The 19,606-nt window shown below is 37.4% G+C and overlaps 1 protein-coding gene across 1 annotated transcript in view; it reads left to right on the forward strand.

The window, feature by feature from the left end:
- pid1 (phosphotyrosine interaction domain containing 1) overlaps positions 1-15,040 on the forward strand; it is a 29,379-nt gene extending 14,339 nt beyond the window's left edge. The window contains exons 2-3 of the mRNA XM_079620486.1: positions 824-970; positions 11,328-15,040. Coding sequence (XP_079476612.1) covers positions 824-970; positions 11,328-11,816 — 636 coding nt within the window. The 3' untranslated portion in view covers positions 11,817-15,040. The remainder of the gene's footprint in view (positions 1-823; positions 971-11,327) is intronic.
- Positions 15,041-19,606: the final 4,566 nt, after the last annotated feature.

Below are 19,606 nucleotides of genomic sequence, written 5' to 3' on the forward strand. Positions count from 1 at the left end.
TACAATTTTCATACAATTTATGAAGTAGACCTCCTATTCAGAAGAATTATTGGAAGTTCGGCAGATTATGAAATGAATTCAACCTCTAAGAAACACAAAAAGAAGACCTATGTGCATTATAGCTCGCTGCCACATCACAAATGGCGAATCTATGATTTTTGTCTTTATATTTAAAACATTTTCAGACCTTTTTTTTTCTAAAAAAATTGCAATGAATGGATGCTATCTTTTGAACTCTTGGCATGAAAACAAACTGAGGTTTCTACCATTCTTTCATGATTTTTCACGTTCATCGCTATTTCAAAATAAAGGTCTGAACACGCCTTATGAGTATGAACATATTATTGTTGCAAATTGATAAATTACGCCTCTGTAATTTATTTAGAAAATCCAGCAACTTTTGTTTTTATTACAGGTATTTTTCTCCAATTTCCCAGGAAGTTACTATATTATTCTTTTGAACACATGGGATGGAAACTGTGCTATATTCGCAAATGTTTTATGTCATAATCCATTTTTGTGCACAAGTTAAATCCGCAACTTTGGATGGAAATGCACAGAGCTGTCACATATTGTATTTATTAAACATAAATACTCTTACAAAATGAGAGTGGTCTGAAAGAGACAGACGTCTGTGTAATATCACACAAGTGTGCCATAAACTTTATGGAGTACCTTGGATGTTATGCACAAACATTTCATTCATCCGTCCAGGTTGTGGAAGTGGTGTTTTATAAGTTTAAGCGGAGGCACCTGTGAAGCTGTGTGTGTTAGTTAGACAATGTTCAAACTGTGGGCTAAACTGAGATGTTCTGTTTCTCAGCATTTACAGACAATGCTTAAGACCAAACTCAACGTGCTGACGCTCCGGAAGGACCCGCTGCCGACGGTGATCTTTCATGAACCCGAAGCCATCGAGCTGTGTTCCACCACACCGCACAACAAGAGCCGCGCACACACCGGATATAAGGTACACAACCTGTGCTGTCTGCCAGCGAGACTCAAAGAGGAGAGTTTCTAACCATCTGAGTTACAGAACGGTCACGCCAACTTTTGCTGAACGCCATTTGCATTCGTTCACTCCCAAAGAATGATTAATGCTCAGTGACGCATAAGAGTATCAGGTGATAAAGAAAAGGACACATCTTTAAAAAAAAAACTTGTTTATGTACATATTCTAGAAATATATTCATGTTGGATTCATGTGGTTTTGAAAAAAAAGTTTCAATTCAACGTCATGTGGTGCACCATCATCAACCAAGATAAAGCTAATCAACGTTTTTTTTACCAAAATTTCATATCACTATCTTATCAAACAATCACGATCCACGATCTGAATCGCGATCTTCCCAATTTTGAGATGAACTATTGAGAATATCCAGACAGACAAGCCTATTGACTTCTCTATTTGCACAATTAAACAATCAGTTGTTAAAATAGTCAGTAAACCCGGGGTGTTGACGGGTATGTTCTTTAAAACACTGCATAGTCTTCACTGTATGAATTAAAAACACATCGATTCTTATTAAAACTACTGAAGTTATTCAGTAGAGAGCAGTGAGGGAATTTGTCTTTGTCTTTTGTTTAACATTAATGTCAGCAGCAAGTGTTTGCATTCGGGTTTAAGAGCTTTTATGCCAGTCACGTTACACCATTTGACTGATTTGGTTGCTAAGTTTAGGCTTTTAAGGAGAGGCGAAAGCACACCGCTTTAAAGGAAAGGTACTGCATGCGGCACAATGGTAATTTTATCTTGATTATCACGTTTCATAATCGTTGGAAGTCAAAATCGAAACCAAAACTAAACTTTGATTCATCGCTCAGCCCTGCTGCTGTTGAAGTGTGGTTCAGATGCGTCTCCACATTTCTGTATTTGAACATTATTACGAGGACATAAAAAGTCACGATCTCTACGATTAGATCGTGGACATTTTCAAAATCAATATTTTATATAAATCATATAAATATATACAGATATAAAATCGCCAGATCGCCCACCCCTACTTACACCTTGAATACATGTAAATACATGTGATCTTAAATATTCATTTTTACTTGGCAGACAAACAGTTTTAAGACAGTCTTGGAAAGAAAATCTTATTAAATAAATAGTTTGGCATTATTTTTGGGGAATGCTTGACTATCCATTAAAATGATACTTTTAAAAGTCTTCTACTTCATTCTTCTTCGTTATGATATTAGAATAGTTGTATCATCCTGACTTTTTTTTACTTTTTGCCCTCCAAAAACATAAAAATGTACATTTTTAATGCATATATAATTGATTTTTTAAATGTAGTATTAAATAAATATATAGATCTGGACAGAAAAATGAGCATCATGTAAGTGACCTGATTTTTAAATGTAATTGAGATGCTCCACAAAGGCCAACACAAAGATATATCTGTGAAAATATCTCATTAAATTAATTTTTTTTAAGTTTGCTTAAAGTAATGGTGTGAGTTTGGCCGGGTCGGTCTGTTTGTCTGACCAGAAAACCTGTTTGGAAAACAATATTTTATAAAATCCATTCAGTGTCACTAATAGCGTATAAATGACGCTCTGCTCGATGCATTTGGACACATTCATGTGCTTGTGTCGGTCCATCTGTCCTTGCAGAATATCGTAGAGTCACATGACATGCGTGTATTGAAAAGGAAGAACAGCCGAATAATACATACGCTAAGAATATAGCAAATCTCTCATGGATATCGGCCTACTAAAGAAGCTGCGGTGTTGTTGCCATGGAAACCTCAGCATCCATTCATGGCAAACTGCTGGCTAAGACAAACACGAGCATCTCGTCTCTGTCTGTCAGTGTGTTTGTCATGCTCCTTCCACCTCACTAGCGTTTCTCTCTCTTTCTTTGTCTTCAAAGCTGTAGGGCCCGGCATAATTTATGCCACATTTCTAACATTAAAGGAATAACTGTGGGCACATATTTGCGCTCAGTTGAAAAATTTCACATATTTTCATCTGTGTATTTTAACATGGACCTCAGAGAATATAAAGCATCTGGCCTACCCTAAACTCACTCACACACACTCGACCACAAGCGTGTCTACGTTTCAGGGTGTAGACCGGTTTTATAATGATTCGCATTTTTCTTGAAATGGCAAAAGCCGCTTTAACCGATGATCTAACAGACCACGTGTTGTTGCTGAGAGAGAGTTGCTGATAGAAAGACGGACAGAAAGAACGACCTAATCATCCTTTGAGGCCCTTTGATTATGTAACACCTCAACAAAGCTAGTCTATACGCTGTTTCCATGGCGATCGGCTCCGCTGTGTGTGTGTGTGTGTGTGTGTGTGTGTGTGTGCACGCTCTCTCTCCTCTCTAGATATACATGAAATGTCTGCTTTGTTTAAACCAGTGTTATATTAGTATAATTGAGATACTATTATATATCTTTTTAGATAATTTGAATTAGTTTTTATTTTTGACATTTTTTTTCTTCACTTTAATTTTAATTAAAAGTTTTAGTAACTTTGTTGGGTGTTTTTGGTCATTTTTATATAAAAAAAAATATATATTTGATATAGTTTTTATTTATTTTTATTTCATTTAATTTCTTATTTTAGTACCTAACAATGTTTTTAATGGTTTTAGTTAAAGGTTGGGTAGGTAAGAATTGTCTAAAGAACTTTTTTTCAAATTGGCTTAAACTGTCTTTATATACCAATACATAATTAAAATGTAAGTACTTTGAAAAAGAAAGTATAAAAATTGAGTGACTATAGTGTATTTAATCTTCAAAAAACACAGCTCATTAATTCCTACCGGGACGAAACAAGTGATTGGCTTGCGCGACTGTCACTCTCCGTCGCCATGACTACCGCGCTATTACTGGCTCTGCCCACGTGCGCACAGTCGCGCACCCGTTTTTAGGTGGGAGTGAATGGAATTAATGAGCTGTGTTTATTGAAGATTAAATACACTAGAGTCACTCAGTTTTTTATACTCTCTATTTCAGAGTACTTGTATTTTAATTATGTATTGGTATATAAAGACAGTTTTAACAAATTTGAATAAAAGTTTTTTTAGACAATTCTGACCTACCTACCTTTAAGTATAATCACTCTGGATTAAACCCTTTTTTGTTCCTGTCCTTAAAGGCATAGTTCACCTAAAATTTAGTCATCATTTACCCACCCTGGTGTTGTTCTAATGCCACATGCCCTTTTATTTTCTCGTACTGTATAATGACAGCGCACCTTGCTAACGGCTGAGTTTCACAACAAGATTAACGTTGAGATTGTAAAAAAGACATTTAAGCTAATGTTGCAATAGCGCAACTCTGAGAATGCAACACGTATTTTTCCAGCATTATGTTTCGAGTTCTGACAAATTTCGAAAGGTAGTGACGCACGAAATTGAGCTTGTGTAGCTATTAGCATCTGCGTTCACGTACGTGTGTGTGTGGAGAGTGTGTCTGGACTTCAGCATGTAGCAACACGGGTGACTCATAGCATGAGTGTTTGTGTTTGTACTAGCGAATCGTCATTTACATGCTTTTTTGTGAGAATGTGTGTTTGGTAAGAGTATATTTCTGTGTATGTTAGTTAGTTCTGTATGTTTGTGAAAGCCTTCATTATGGAGTCAGAGGTGAAAGATTCATTCAGTGTGTACAAAGTCTGTTCTGTGTGCTGTTTACACACGGACACCTTCTGTTAACAAACATAGTCACACACACACACACACACCCACACACACACAGATACCAAATATAGTCAACACTTCCCCTCAGAACAAACTTTCTCTGGCTTAAGCTCACAAACGCACTCTTTCACATACACACATGAGTGTGTGCACATGCCCTCATCGTACAGCTGCGTCAGGGGACACATGCGCCTCTCATTCTGGGATCAGGCAGAGCATTAACATCCCGCTCCGGAATGCCGAGCTGGTGAAGAATGCCTTTTTTTCCTGAATTAGTCTTGAACACCAGTTGTCGTTTGATACGCTGCCCCCTGCTGGACGCATGAATCACAAGCCAGAGTTTTAAGAATGTGTCCTGGAAAATTGTGTTGTTTTGTGACTGATTTTCATGTATTCATTGAAACAAGTAGGCTATTTATCAATTGGTCTCTATAAAGTAGGACTGGGCAATGTATTTAATTTAAATATGTAATTATGCACTTTTTATGCGTTTCCCAAAGAGTGTTTACAACTTCTACTTTCCTACAATCAATTTCTAAAAAAAAATGTGCACATGTTATTTTAAATAAACTAATTTTAAAGTATTGAACAAGTTTTTAAATAATACTTAATTTTAATTTCCTACAATCAAGTTGTAAAAAAATGTGTACGTGTTATTTTAAATACACTAATTTAAAATTTTAAGTTTTTAAATAATACTTAATTGTATTTATTGATTGATTTTATTTAAGTTGTTTAAGGGTTAGGAATGTTACTCAGATGGTCACACCATTGGACAAGGCTTATTTTTGAAATTTATGAATGAGTTTTGTCAAATAATGATTATATTGTTCTTCTGGAATAAAAATAAAATTTTCAAAGAAAATGCATTAACATCATACGGAAGAGGATTAGGGCCAGGCAATAATAAAAAAATAAAACCATCTCGAGATTAAAGTCATTATAATGCGAGATTAAACTCGTTAAATTTCGAGAAAAAAAGTCGAAATACAATCTTGAGAATAAACTCATTAAATATCGAGAATAAAGTCGTGTTTCGAGAAAAAACTTGTTAAATTTCGAGAAAAAAAGTCGAAATACAATCTCGAGAATAAACTCATTAAATATCGAGAATTAAGTCGTTGTGTTGCGAGAAAAAACTCGTTAAATTTCGAGAAAAAAACTCGAAATACAATCTTGAGAATAAACTCATTAAATTTCGAGAATAAAGTCATTGTGTTTCGAGAAAAAAAGTCGAAATGAAATGTAGAGAATAACGCATTCAATCAGTGTTCATTGCATACTGATATCAACCGCATCGAGGTTTCGTGGTTTCCCAGGATACCACAAGACGCATTATTAATCGTTGTTGGTTGTGTACGCCTCCATCCACAGAATGTAACGACTGTAACCATATAGCCTACAGCTAATTGCAATGCTGTACGGTTTTAATTTATCATAGCTGTCCATATGCCAGAGTGCATTTGGGCCAGCGCAAGTGGCGTCTTCTCAAGCGTCTCCTTCGTCGTAATTCCACACCTTGAGCATCAACAAATAATGCGTTTTATGGTATCCTGGGAAACCTCGATGAATTTCATGTTGGACAAAAGCGAGTACATCGCGCAAATTGGACTGATTTTTTCTTCTAAAAACACCTAGCCGACCTAGATCATGTTCTATTCTTGTTACTGCAAGCAAGTCAAAAATATAGATTGACTAAGGGATCTAACTCTGCCATGTCCTCTATCAGTAGGGAGTTTATGCTCACAATTACTTCGACTTTTTTTCTCGAAATTTAACGAGTTTTTTTCTAGAAACACAACGACTTTATTCTCGCTATTTAATGAGTTTATTCTCGAGATTGTATTTCGACTTTTTTCTCGAAATTTAACGAGTTTTTTTCTCGAAACAAAACGACTTTATTCTCGATATTTAATGAGTTTATTCTCGAGATTGTATTTCGACTTTTTTCTCGAAATTTAACAAGTTTTTTCTCGCAACACAACGACTTTATTCTCGATATTTAATGAGTTTATTCTCAAGATTGTATTTCGACTTTTTTTCTCGAAACTTAACGAGTTTAATCTCGCATTATAATGACTTTAATCTCGAGATGGTTTTATTTTTTTATTATTGCCTGGCCCTAATCCTCTTCCGTAACATCAAGAATATTTTATCAAAAGGCTGAAGAAATTGTTATTTCTAGCTAGAACACCCGGCCCTTGGTATAAAGTAGTAAACAAGTGAATCACACACACAGTGAGTAATTGTGGCCACATGTTGCGTAACAGTGTTCAACAAACAACATTGTTTCTCCTTGTACTTTGTGTAGGTGTGTGTGCGTGTGGTTCAACTGTGCATGCAAACCCAAAAATATGTGGAAATATGATATTTTGTTGATTTACAATTCACAAGTGTGTTTCATAGGCCGCCGTATTTGCATATTATGACTGTCCTGATGTCAGATGAATGAATTGCGCGATGTTTGCTACTTTGCTGTGCATCAGACATCTGGAAGAGCGCTGTATTGTTGGAGAGCTCTCGGTCGCCTGCGGAGGAAAGAGGACGGAGAGATGAATGAGCGCTCTGTTGCTGTCTAGACTCTGTGGTGACTGAGGAGCATCAATCTGCTTCTGTGTTTGATGATTTCTCACAGTTTCCACCTGAGGAGTTCACACACACACACACACACACGCACACACACAGGAACAGATATAAAAAGTGAGGATCAGGATTATTATCGTTTTTAAAAGTAGACTCCTTTTTATTATTATTTTGATTTTATGAGAAATACTACATCCTGTTGTTATTTCTGAACAAATAATCTGTGCTGGTGGTTATTCCCAAATAAGTTTTTTGTTGTTGTGATCTTTAGTCAAAACATATTTGCTCAACTTGCTCTTCTTCTTTTAAAGTTTGTCTAGTCTGTTAAAAGTGCAGTTTCAGTTCATATTTTTGAACGATATTTCAGTCTGTTTTCTTCTTCTTCTTTTTTTCTGAAATTGATACATCCAAAAAAAATGTGTTAATACACACTATCGTTCAAAAGTTTAGGGTCAGTAAGATTTTTTTTATTATATTTTTGTAAGACGTCTCTTTTGCTTACAATGTCTGCATTTACTTCAATTTAAAATAACAGTTTTCTATTTTCATGTATTAATGCCTTCATTTGATGCAAAGCTAAATACTTCAATGTAGGGCTGGGCGATATGACCATCACCATATATTTATATCAGTCGATATCGATAATTATCATGATAAATGTCAAATCTTTATTTCTTTCAAGTTTAAAGGCAGTTTTTTGCTCCTAAGTGAAAGTTGTAGAAACCAGAGCGTTAATTGTGTATTAAACTCTTTATTGTCAGAACATATCATGACAAACACTTGCCAAACATGTGAACATTTCACAAATCTGAGGTAGAACATTCAAACATTTGTCATTTTTCCTTAACAAAATAAATATCTTAATAGAAAAAATAATTTCTTAGCATGTGCTAATTTTTTTTTTTTTTTTTTTTTTTTTTTAACCTTTATTTAACCAGGTGAGCACATACTCTAAAACATGCTGGGTTGTTTTAACCCAATTTTGGGTCAAATATGGACAAACCCAGCCATTGGGTTAAATATTTTAATTGCATTTTTGATCCAACATTTGGGTTTGTCCATATTTGACCCAAAATTGGGTTAAAACAACCCAGCATTTTAGAGAACACGTTCTCAATTGAAACGGCGACCTGGCCAAGATAAAGCGAGGTGCAAGACAACAAATAGTTACACATTAAATACACAAGGGAATAAAATAAAATGCAATTTTTCTGGACAATAAAATAAACAATATCAATATATAACAATTGGTGTAACATAATCTATAATAAAGGACCAAGTTCTTATTATTTTTGATAGAATTGATTTATATATAAAATAGTACCAGTGGGTCAGGCGTCGAATATGTAGAGAGGGCCAGCCCACTAATGCATATAGATCGCAATGGTGGGTGTTAAAAGGGGCATTGGTGACAAAACGGATGGCACTGTTATAGACCACATCTAACCTTTTAAGAAGAGAGGTAGAGGCAGTTCAATAAATGACATTACCAAAATCTAAAATTGGTAGAACAGTCCTTTTTACCAGCGTCTGTTTAGCAGCATAAGTGAAAGCAGCTTTGTTTCTGAATAAGAGCCAATTCTAGATTTCACTCTGGTTTGAAGCTCGTTAATGTGGAACTGAAAGGAAAGTGAATTATCTAACCAAATACCTAGGTATTTGTAGGTATTCACATAATCCAGTCTAGATCCATCCAGAGTCAAAATACTAGTCAAGTTGGCGGGTACGGGCAGTGTGCAAATGAACAACATGCATTTAGTTTTGCTGGAATTTAGGAGCAGCTTAAGTCCCCAGAATGCATGTTGAATGGCATCGAAGCTTTTTTTGGAGATTGGTTAGCACAGTGTCCAATGTAGGACCAGATGTATATAAAATGGTGTCATCTGCGTAGAGGTGGATCTGAGAGATACCAGCGGCAAGAGCAACATCATTGATATACAGTACACAGAGAATAGTATTGGCCCGAGAATCGAACCTTGTGGCACCCCCATCGAGACATCAATGGGTCCAGACAGCAGACCCTCAGATTTAACACGTTGAACCCTGTCAGAGAAGTAGTTGATCAACCAATCGAGGCAGTTTTTCGAGAATCCATTTGAAATGGAAATATTTGTAACATTATAAATGTCTGAATAAGAGCATTGATACCATAGAAAATAAAGCTTACTGACCCCAAACCTTTGAACAGTAGTGTACTTCTTTTTTCTCTTTCTTTTTTTTTTTTACCAACAGTATTTGCACAGTTGTTCTTGTTGTGGTAATAGTGTTAATTTAGGATAATAAGGCTTAATGTTATCCATCAGTTATTGGGAAACACACACACACACACACACACACACACACACAGCCTCATCTGTTAGTCATAGTGTAGTGAGGGTCTTCTTTCAGGTCTAATGTTTTCCAACACTTCATCCAGAAGAGAACACTCATCCTCTCTTTCTCTCTCTCTCTCTCTCTCTCTGATGTAAATCTTCAGAAGAGAAGAGATATTACTGGCATTTCCTCTCCCGGCTCGCAGCAAGGCCTCTGCTCATCTTTCTGTTTCAGACACAAGAGAAAGAATGAGATTAAGAAAAAAAAAAAAAACGCATCTGGAGAGAGACGCACTATATTAGAGTCGTGTTCATAAGAGGAATGACTTTGCATTCTTCCGTCGGTCTGGTATGAAGTTCTCCTTCCCAGTACAGCACAGATGTTTGTACCATTGCTTGTCTTCAAGGTTGGTTCAGTCTGTTCACAAACTATTTAGTTTAATTGCATTCTCTAAAGAAGGTTAAAGCAATGGGAAGGAGAGGCGGTGGCCAGAATTAGAGCTTGTGGTTGCAGACTAAACAGAACGTCTGGAAGAGGAAAACACAGTCAGACGAAGTGTTTTTTTTTCTTCTGTAGTTTCACATTTTCTTCCCAAACTCTTGCCAAACGCACACACATTCAAACACAAGAACAGGTATTCTCATTTTCTAATTTTACTTTCTAACTGATTTGCAAACAGCAACTCTGGGCCAATGACAAATAAGAATGTGATGAAAAACCTTTAAAAAGCCAAATCCATGGAAATGTACTTTTATGTATTCTTGTTGGTTTCATATGTTTAAGAAATTTTAGTACACCATTGTCAATCAAAGTTTTGATTTTAAGAACACGTGAAGGGGTGAACCATCAAGTAACAATAAAATGTTTTTTTTTTTTTTTAAATGTACAGGTGAAACTCGAACAATTAAAATATCCTGCAAAAATTCATTTCAGTAATTCATCTTAAAAGGTGAAACTAATATATTATATAGACTCATGACATGCAAAGTGAGATATTTCAAGCATTTATTTGTTATAATTTTGATGATTATGGCTTACAGCTTATGAAAACCAGTTCACAATATTCTAATTTTGAATTTGGGGTTTTCATAAGCTGTAAGCCATAATCATCAAAATTATAACAAATAAATGCTTGAAATATCTCACTTTGCATGTAATTAGTCTATATTATCATGATTTCTGAAGGGCCATGTGACACTGAAGACTGGAGTAATGATGCTGAAAATTCAGCTTTGCATCACAGAAATATATATATATATATATATATTCAAATAAAAAACTGTTATTATACATTGTAATAATATTTCACAATATTACTGTTTTTATTGTAATTCTAATTAAATAAATGCAGCTTTAGTGAGCATAAATTATATATTTAAAAAAAAAAAGCTTACTTACTCCAAACTTTTAAACAGTAGTGTGTTTATTTATTTATTTTATCATGGACATGAAATGTCCACTTTCCACATCTTAGTGTTGCAAATATTAAAAATATTTTACTAAAAGTTGACACTTCAATACTTGATATCCTTTTGAATAAATAAATGAGAAATTTAAGTTAGAAAAGAAATACAAACAGACAGTAAACAGATTCTCAGTAGGGCAAAATATATGAACATATTCAGTAATTACAGCCAAGATGTACATTGTTTTCAGAATATTTTATTCAAACAAATAAGCATGTATATTTATTTGAGTCTTTCGTTGTGCATATGGGCAGTCGTGTGAATCCGTACACAATTCATCTTTGCACTTTTTCTGCTTTTACCAGGTGACCTACCTTGGCAAGGTGACGATTTCCGGCACTCACTTCCTGTCGGGCTGCACAGAGTCGGCTGTGATGGGATTATGCGACACAAAGCGGACATCTGTCACTCACGACGACTCCATCACCTCCAGCAGCGCCATCCTGGAAATCCGGCCCTTCCAGGTACGACTGCATCACCAGGACGGGCGCGGCGAGGCCACGGTTGCCATGGACACCTTCCAGGTGGCCCGCATCGCGTACTGCACGGCGGATCACGACACTAGCCCCAACGTGTTCGCGTGGATCTACCGGCAAATCAACGACGATCTGACGTTCCAGATGGACTGCCACGCCGTGGAGTGCGAGAACAAACTCGAGGCTAAAAAACTGGCCCACTCCATGATGGAAGCCTTTAAGAAAACCTTCCACAGCATGCGCAGTGACGGACGCATCCACAAGAGTGGCTCGTCCGACGAGTTCCCCGAGGAGTTGAGCACACCCGACGATGGCTGAGAGAAGGCCGACGGGTCGAGGGGAGAGGGGGTTGGGGGTGTTGGGAACGGGAGGCGAGGGAGCGCAAGTGTGAATGCGCTCTTTATGTCTTTGTGCCATAATAGAATATTCAGAAAAATAACAAAACAAAACCTCAACAAAAAGAGAATGGAAACGGTGACAAAAAAATCAAACCACAAACCAAGAAACTAGTCTGCCTTTGTCGATTTTGGCTGCCAGACAGACATGCCCATTTTACAAAAGCATCTGAGCGTCAACATCATTATGGAGAACTTTAAGACGGTCACACTCCCACTCGAAAGCTGCTGGGTTCTATATGGCGCGCGTGAGAAGTGGCATCTGTTATTCTCCTTTCTTTAGCCAATCGAAACCTTGGGCCTGCTCACCTTTTGTTTGGGGACCTGGGAATTCCTGATGTGTGTGCGGAAATCTTTTATGTCATTTTTTAGATAATGCAGAGATGTGTTTCCTCTGCTAAGTTGAGAGTAAAATTGTATAATTTTGATATTTATGGCGGGCAGCCAGCCAAGGGCATTCCTTTACCTTTATCGGGCCATAGTAATTATTGGGACCACGCGTCGATTTATTTAGTTTTTTAAGATACCAAAAGTCATTGTGTGTGTGATCTAGGGTTTGTCTGTCTGCAGCTCATGAGCTTTTGAATAACTATGGAACAGGTTCTCTGCTACAAAACGCTTCTAGAAGCCAAGTGTGCTTGCCTCTCCGGTGTAGTTTAGTGTGTTTGTGTTCTCGAACAGAATATACTAGCGCGTGTGTTAAATGAGAAGTTGAAAGCGAGACGTTTCAGGTGCTTCGGTATATTCACTCACGCAGGTCTATAGGTGCGGTCGCATTAAAGGCCCATTCACACCAAGAACGATAACTTTTTAATGATAAAGTTTTTGTTGTTTACACACAGACCGTTTTCAAAAACTTGCACTTTGAAACCCGTTTTCAAAACTGCGTTTCCAGGCACACAAAACGTCAATGTCGTGTAAACAAATGGCCAATACGCATAAAAAGTTTTTCGTTTTTAGTTGAGAACGGTGTCGTGTAAACGGCCCCTAAGTGTCTGCCGATGCTCGAGCTCTATAAAGCAGGGTGCATTCTGATTGGCTGTGGATGTTTTTATCGCTCATTAGCTGGAAAGAATATTGTTTCTCTGCGCCGTTATCATTATAGTTGTGGTGTGGACTCTGCTATTTTTTTATTTTTACAATGAGTTTTGGAACGCTATAGTTGTCGTCCTTAGTGTGAACGGGCCTTTACTGTTGCTCTGCTGTTTGCGAGCGAAATCCAGTTAATCCCGTGGGAATCTGTGATCGGGAGTTTCGTGTGAGGGCGGAAAGATTCCCCATGAAGTGTTTGCTCATGTTCGAGTTGGTCACGAGAATCGCTACGCTGACCAAAAGAAAGTTGCTTGTTTTGAAAATGTATTCTGAGTGAGCGGCGCTTCAAACATCTCGCTGCTATTAACAATGGACCCCTTTTCCAAGCCAAATTTTGCTAATGTGACCGCACCTTATTCATACATCACATTGTTTCGATCATGATCAGAAACTCCTGGTATCGGTCCTCTGTTTGCATACAGGGTTTCGGGACGTCTTTCCGATGGGTTTGGAGAGAGTTGTGTGGATGTTTGCGCTGGGAGAGGGAGGACCCCGAAAGCATAGCTGTCCATAGAGTGCCTGTCTCTTACCCCCATGCTGAATGTATGATGTCTCTTGTGCTGCAAGCGCTATATATGTACTGGTACTAAAAGCCTTGTTTGATTATTATGTTAGATTTTTTTTTAAATATACATTTGTATTTGCAGGTAATTTGGGAGCTGTATAATGGTTTGGAGCAGGGGTGTCAAACTCAGTTCCTTGAGGGCCACAGCTCTGCAGAGTTTAGCTTCAACCTCAATTGACCTTAAAAGCCCCTCCCCTCGAACCCAGATGAGCCAATGGCAGTTGAGTATCAGTTGCACAGGGACCAGAACTCATCTTTAGGTTTCAGCGCCATAGAGAAACATTGGAAGATCCGAAGCTCTCATCGGTTTGATGATGTTTATGCTACAAAAATGGCATGATAATGTGCCTGGGCTACTCGTAACACTGATTCCAGGTATCCCTAATATATTTTTTTCCATTTCCTAAACCCAAACCAGACAGAGCTAAATGTCTGCTTTGGTTTAAGCTGTGTATTAATCCAATGATCTGATCTGTAAACCTTTCCTTTCAAATTAAACTTGTTACCCCACCATATTTATTTTAAAATCTTTTATATAGCCCTCGATGGCATATTTAAATCCCACATGAATGCTCCTCGACGAGAGGTGGTCCTTCCGTGTCCAAAATGTATCAAACATCTTGGGACATGGTTTTCACACTGACAGCTGTCATTGAATGACAGTTAGCAACTCTGTTTGTCCGAGTTGGCAACAGTAACTAAGGGGGGCGGGGCTTACCGATAGGTCAATTAAACGCACCAGTCCTTCAGGACGTGTGTTGGAACTGAACTGTGGCCCATCAGAAACTGAGTTTGACCCCCTTCTGGTTTAGAGAGTCAAGACACGCGTGTTATTTTGGCTCATAATGTAACGCATGCGTGCTCATACACACGCTTCCACTCGCCTGTGAAAACCCTGCTATGGGGATGATGGATTGTGGAGCAACGAGCAAATGAATAAACAGACTATTTTGAACTCCGATTTATGAGTCTGATTCTAATTCGGATTGGGATTCTGTTGGAGTCCGTCGGGAATTGGGAAGATGAGTTGAACCTTGAGAAGTAAGCATTTATAAATATAAAGAAATATATATATATATAAAAAAAGATATATACAGTGTATTTGAAACTCATTCGATAAGCTTATGTAAATACAAATGTATCCATTTTTTTTCCTTTTAAATACTCCATTAAGTGTTCAATATTTTTGAATAAAGTGACAAGCACCATTAAAAGAATCAGTATTACGGCCAACTGTGAATTTGGATCGGGAGCGGAGGGCAGCCTAAAGCGTGAGTGATGAAATGTCGGGAGAGTAAGGATGAGTGTCTCGTTATTGTTGCTGTTGTTGTTTTTAATTTGTAAAATTGTAGATGAACATTCTCACTACATGTCTTAATGGCTCAGACTCGCTTTAATGTTTTGAAATGTTACCATATGTGTTTTTTTGTTTTTTTTTGTATGCTGTATTTGCAAAGATAAAAAAGATACAGTATATATAAACAATTTACCAAGCTAAGTTGTGTTTTGTCTTATTATTATTATTATTGGCCTTTTATTAATGTGTCATCAGAGTCTGCATGTGGTGGTGTGCATGGGTCAGTTTTGCTTACATTGTGGGGAGAAACCACATTATCGACTAGTTTAGTGCACATATATAATATTGTAATTAAAATGTGTAATATATGTATGTGAATTAATCTACAACAGTAATAAGTCTCTTTTTCGACTAAAAAACAGCGAGAGATCTTCTGCTACAGTTGCTCTTCTGCCCTCAGTCAGTAGGTGGCGTCAGAGTCCAACAAAAACTGGCACAATAGTCACAATATCCAGCATGAGTCCAGCTTCCCCTTGCTGTATGTTATTTTGGGCATAATGGGTGGAGCTAGAGGGTCTAAGCACATCCCTCCACCCATTCGATCCACAGAGGTGGAGCTGGACTAGCTCAAGCTCAACCCATGACTCCCGGGAGGTGGAGCTGGATGTCATTTGGTTCTGCAGTGAACACCACTTGCATAATAGTGCCACTTACTTTTAAGATGCATGCCACTATTTATCTTCATCTTGTACCTCTAGAGGGCACTGCAGTACTGCAGAAATAGAGTATAGAAATGTAGCAGTATAACACATGGGTCAGTTTAGTGGATTTTATGTCCCCATGATACAATACCTCATATTTTACATAAAATGTTATTCAATTTTCATGCCACATGGTTTTCCATGCATAGATTTACCGCAGTTAACACAAATTCATAATTAGTAATAATTCAAACGTTTTTAAGCACTGGACAAATTCTTCAGAAGTCCCCAATCATGTTTTCTCAACTTTGTAATAGTTTACATATTTATTTCTAAATTAGTAATTTTAAGTATTTGTGTACATTTACTTATTGTCTTTGACATAAAATACTAATTATTGTGATTCATATTTTTGTGATGTGTAAAACCATAAAATAAGTTTATGTCTCTCAAACTCCAATCCACCTGGTTACATGTGTGCTACTAGCCCTTTAAAATCTTAAGTGTATGCCCTAAATCATGTGACGTGCTAGAAGTGAACATCGGTAGAAGTCAAAATTTTTGTTTTGCCAAAAAGTATGTGACAGGAGTAGTATGTCCAAATTCACAGTAATCATAAAAGAGAAGACAAAAAAAATACCCAAATGACTTTGTGACGTGCTGAATTACTACTTGTGAGGTAACGCAGCACTGTTTCATTTGGTCTAACGTTACACTATCATACTAAACCTCACTTGAGTGTGTTGAAAGTTATAATGTTATTCTATGTGTTAGTTTGTTGGCTATATGAGACTAGCAGTAAGCTAGATAAACATTAGAATAACATACTGATCATATTCTAACATTTCATCATGTTGAGCTATATAAGATTGATTTGTTTTATGTAACTTACATTTGCTCACCTGTCTAATAAAGTACATGCAAGAGCGTCTCTGTCAAGTCCAAGTTTGTCGCAGACGTGGAGCTCTCGGCATCTCGAAAACGCCACGATGATATTGATCCTCGTTTTATTTCTTCTTTTGTCCCAAAGTCTGCTTGCCATGGTCCATAATGTTTCAAGAAACAACAGTGTGAGCGTGCCACTAGACGTAACAGTTGTCCATGTCTGTCGCCAACGTTACTATGGCAGTACAAGCGGAAACCAAACGCGGATATAACGTCATTGACGGGTGACAAGTTAGCAGGCACTATTTAAAATTGTGAATTTCTCAGAATTTACAAATTCTTGGAAACATTTAAGATAATGTAAGTAATTGACCGTTCGCAAACACCTGCCCCCTTTAATTACTGTCGCTATGTCCGACAAGCTACGCCGCTCTCACACGACACCATGTTCTCACGCAGTGAACAATACATCGCGGAGCAGAGAGGAGACTGACAACACGCTGACAGACCAGGTTACTTTCCGGTTACTTTTGATATTAAACAAAGTCTTACCTTTCAAATTTGGTAATTTTTTAAAAGAAATTTAAACAATAAGTTTTGTGGCTCTTTAATGTGTCTGACAGATCGCTGTGTCGCCTCAGTTAAAGCTGCTCGTGAACCGATCATCTCTTCCTTCTAGTTCATTTATAGCATCAAATAAACATGAATGAACATCAGAAGGAATGTTGTTTTAACCGCGGAAAGGCGTCAGTACACTCCGCTTCTCAAGTTCAAATCCTCCCATGTTAATCTACTAGGGATGCGTTCCAGTCTAAAATTTTCATGCCCTTCGCTCTGAAGCTTCCCTCCGTCTCGTTCACTCGGATGTACATCATTGCTTACGTTGCACGAGTGCCACTGGCGGAAACTGCAATGGACTGCATTGGAACGTCCTAAGCCCTTGATCACTTGGAATCAGCTGGAGTTGATTTATTATTTACATTTTTTCCCCTGTAAGAATTTGTTTAATGCAGCATCCAAATGTATAGGTGTGTTTGGGTTGTTTTATAATTAATATATCATGTTAATTAGTTGTTTGTTGTGGTGGTGATTAGAGTCCAAAAACCATCAAAATTACCCACATTTAAATGGATAGCAATATATAGGACTCCATGACATGTTGCATACATGTCTTCTTATTTCTAATGACATGGACATTATTTATAACTATAAGTGCTTAAAATAGCAGACCTGACCATGAAATGACTGATTCATGTAGACTGGTTAAATATGTAACCTAAAGTAACATGCCAGCATGAATAATAAATTATATGGTAAAGTTACGTGAAAGTTGCAAAAACAAAATACACTGGCCTGGTTATTTAGATTTTTTTCCCCCCAATTTAAAGTCGGCATGAAATCAAAATTGACCCTATTTACTTTGTTAGTGGATATTACTAGTCTTGTGGTGAACAATTAATCCATGCAAGTTAATACACAGAAAAAAGTCAAAGTGAACAGGGTGAACACAATTCAGTGTCAGATTCATGTGTGAGATCGCTGAACGTATGGGCTCGGATCAAAGAGTTCATATAAGCCTCTTCAGACGCACCAACCTCTTATTTCTCTCCCTCTAGAGAAGCACTTTTGACGAAACTCTTTGACAGCGTTTTGTTCTCCATGAGTGAGAGCCGTCACACCTCCACTGCACACTCAGCTCTTCACGGTCCATCATTTCAGATTCAGAGAGGAAATTTGGAAGTCGCATTAATTTTCACTAAAATCGGTTTTCTGTATCCGAAATCGCATACTTCCCTATATAGTAGGCGAATTCACAGTACTCATAAAAGAGTAGGGAAAAAGTACTTGGATGTCTTCTGGTGAGATTCTGAAGTGTGCAGATGATGAACACTTTACTATCCCATGAGGCCACGGGAGAGGATCTGTGAATGTCAGTGAAGAGACCTGACACTGGTAGGTCACATGATAATGACAACATGGCGAATGTAGTACGTCCAGATTACATTCATACTACACACATTTATTCTATATAGATGTATGCTTTTTTAGCGGTCATGGATACTTATTCAAAATAATGACCTGCTCAAGCGAGTATGTGTGATTTCAGACGCAGCCATAGGTCGAGCTGTGTGTTTTGATTCACTTATAGGCTAGAACCGGCTCTTGAGAGTCATTTGTTTGGGGAAGCTAATTGAGCTGTATATTGATTCACTTAAAAAGAGCCGGCTTGTAAGAGTCATTAATTTGAGAATCAAACTACGCTGCATGATTTTTATTAATTAAAAAGAATCAGCTTATAAGAGTCATTTGATTGTGAAATCTGATTACGCTGTGGTTGAGCTGTGTGTTTTTGATTCATTAATAAGAGCCAGATAGTAAGAGTCATTCACTGGGAATCTAACTACACCAATTAAACTGTTTTGAGTTACTAAAAATAACCAGCACATAAGAACCATTTTGTGAATCGGAGAAGAAATTCCCTTCTTTTTTTAAACATTTCTGAGTAAGAACCTCAGTGTTGCACAAAGCTAAAACAAGCTCCAAATCAGAGCCAGACATCTGCAGCGTCTCCACTGACCGTCGCTCCAGCATCTCAGCATATCTACCATCAGTAATTGACCTTTTACAAAGCAGCACAGATTGAATGCTGATGTCTGATTTAAAAGCATCAAGGGAATTGCGTCTCCCCACTTCTCTCTACATCTTCTCTATGAACACTGTTGGGTCTCCTATCTGTACTATCAAGCTCAGCAGCGGACCTGTTTTATCACAACCTCGGAGTCAGAGTTAATGTGCCCATTGCTGATCTGTGACCAGTGTGCGGTGGCGTTATCACAGGAATGAAGGTCTGCATCCGATTCACTTTAATCCCCACAGAAACACATCACAGAGAGAGCTGCGCTGTGGGTAATGCAATGGCATAAATTTATCAAAGGATTTTAATGTAGGGCATCATGCAATGGTTTTTAGTGAACCTCTGATTAATTAGGTCCGAATGGATAAATTAGCATGCTTTGCTACACACATGTTTTTAGTTTTTTTATTGATTGTAAAGGTCAAGTATCGTTAATCCATCCAACTGATTCAGTCCAAACACAGGACTTTTTAAAGGAGAACTCCGGTCAATTTTAACATTGAGCTCAATTTTTAGTAAATTTGGAGTGCTGTCAATA

This window comes from Phoxinus phoxinus (genome assembly GCF_949152265.1).
Source record: "Phoxinus phoxinus genome assembly, chromosome: 8".
Taxonomy (NCBI): Eukaryota; Metazoa; Chordata; class Actinopteri; order Cypriniformes; family Leuciscidae; genus Phoxinus; species Phoxinus phoxinus.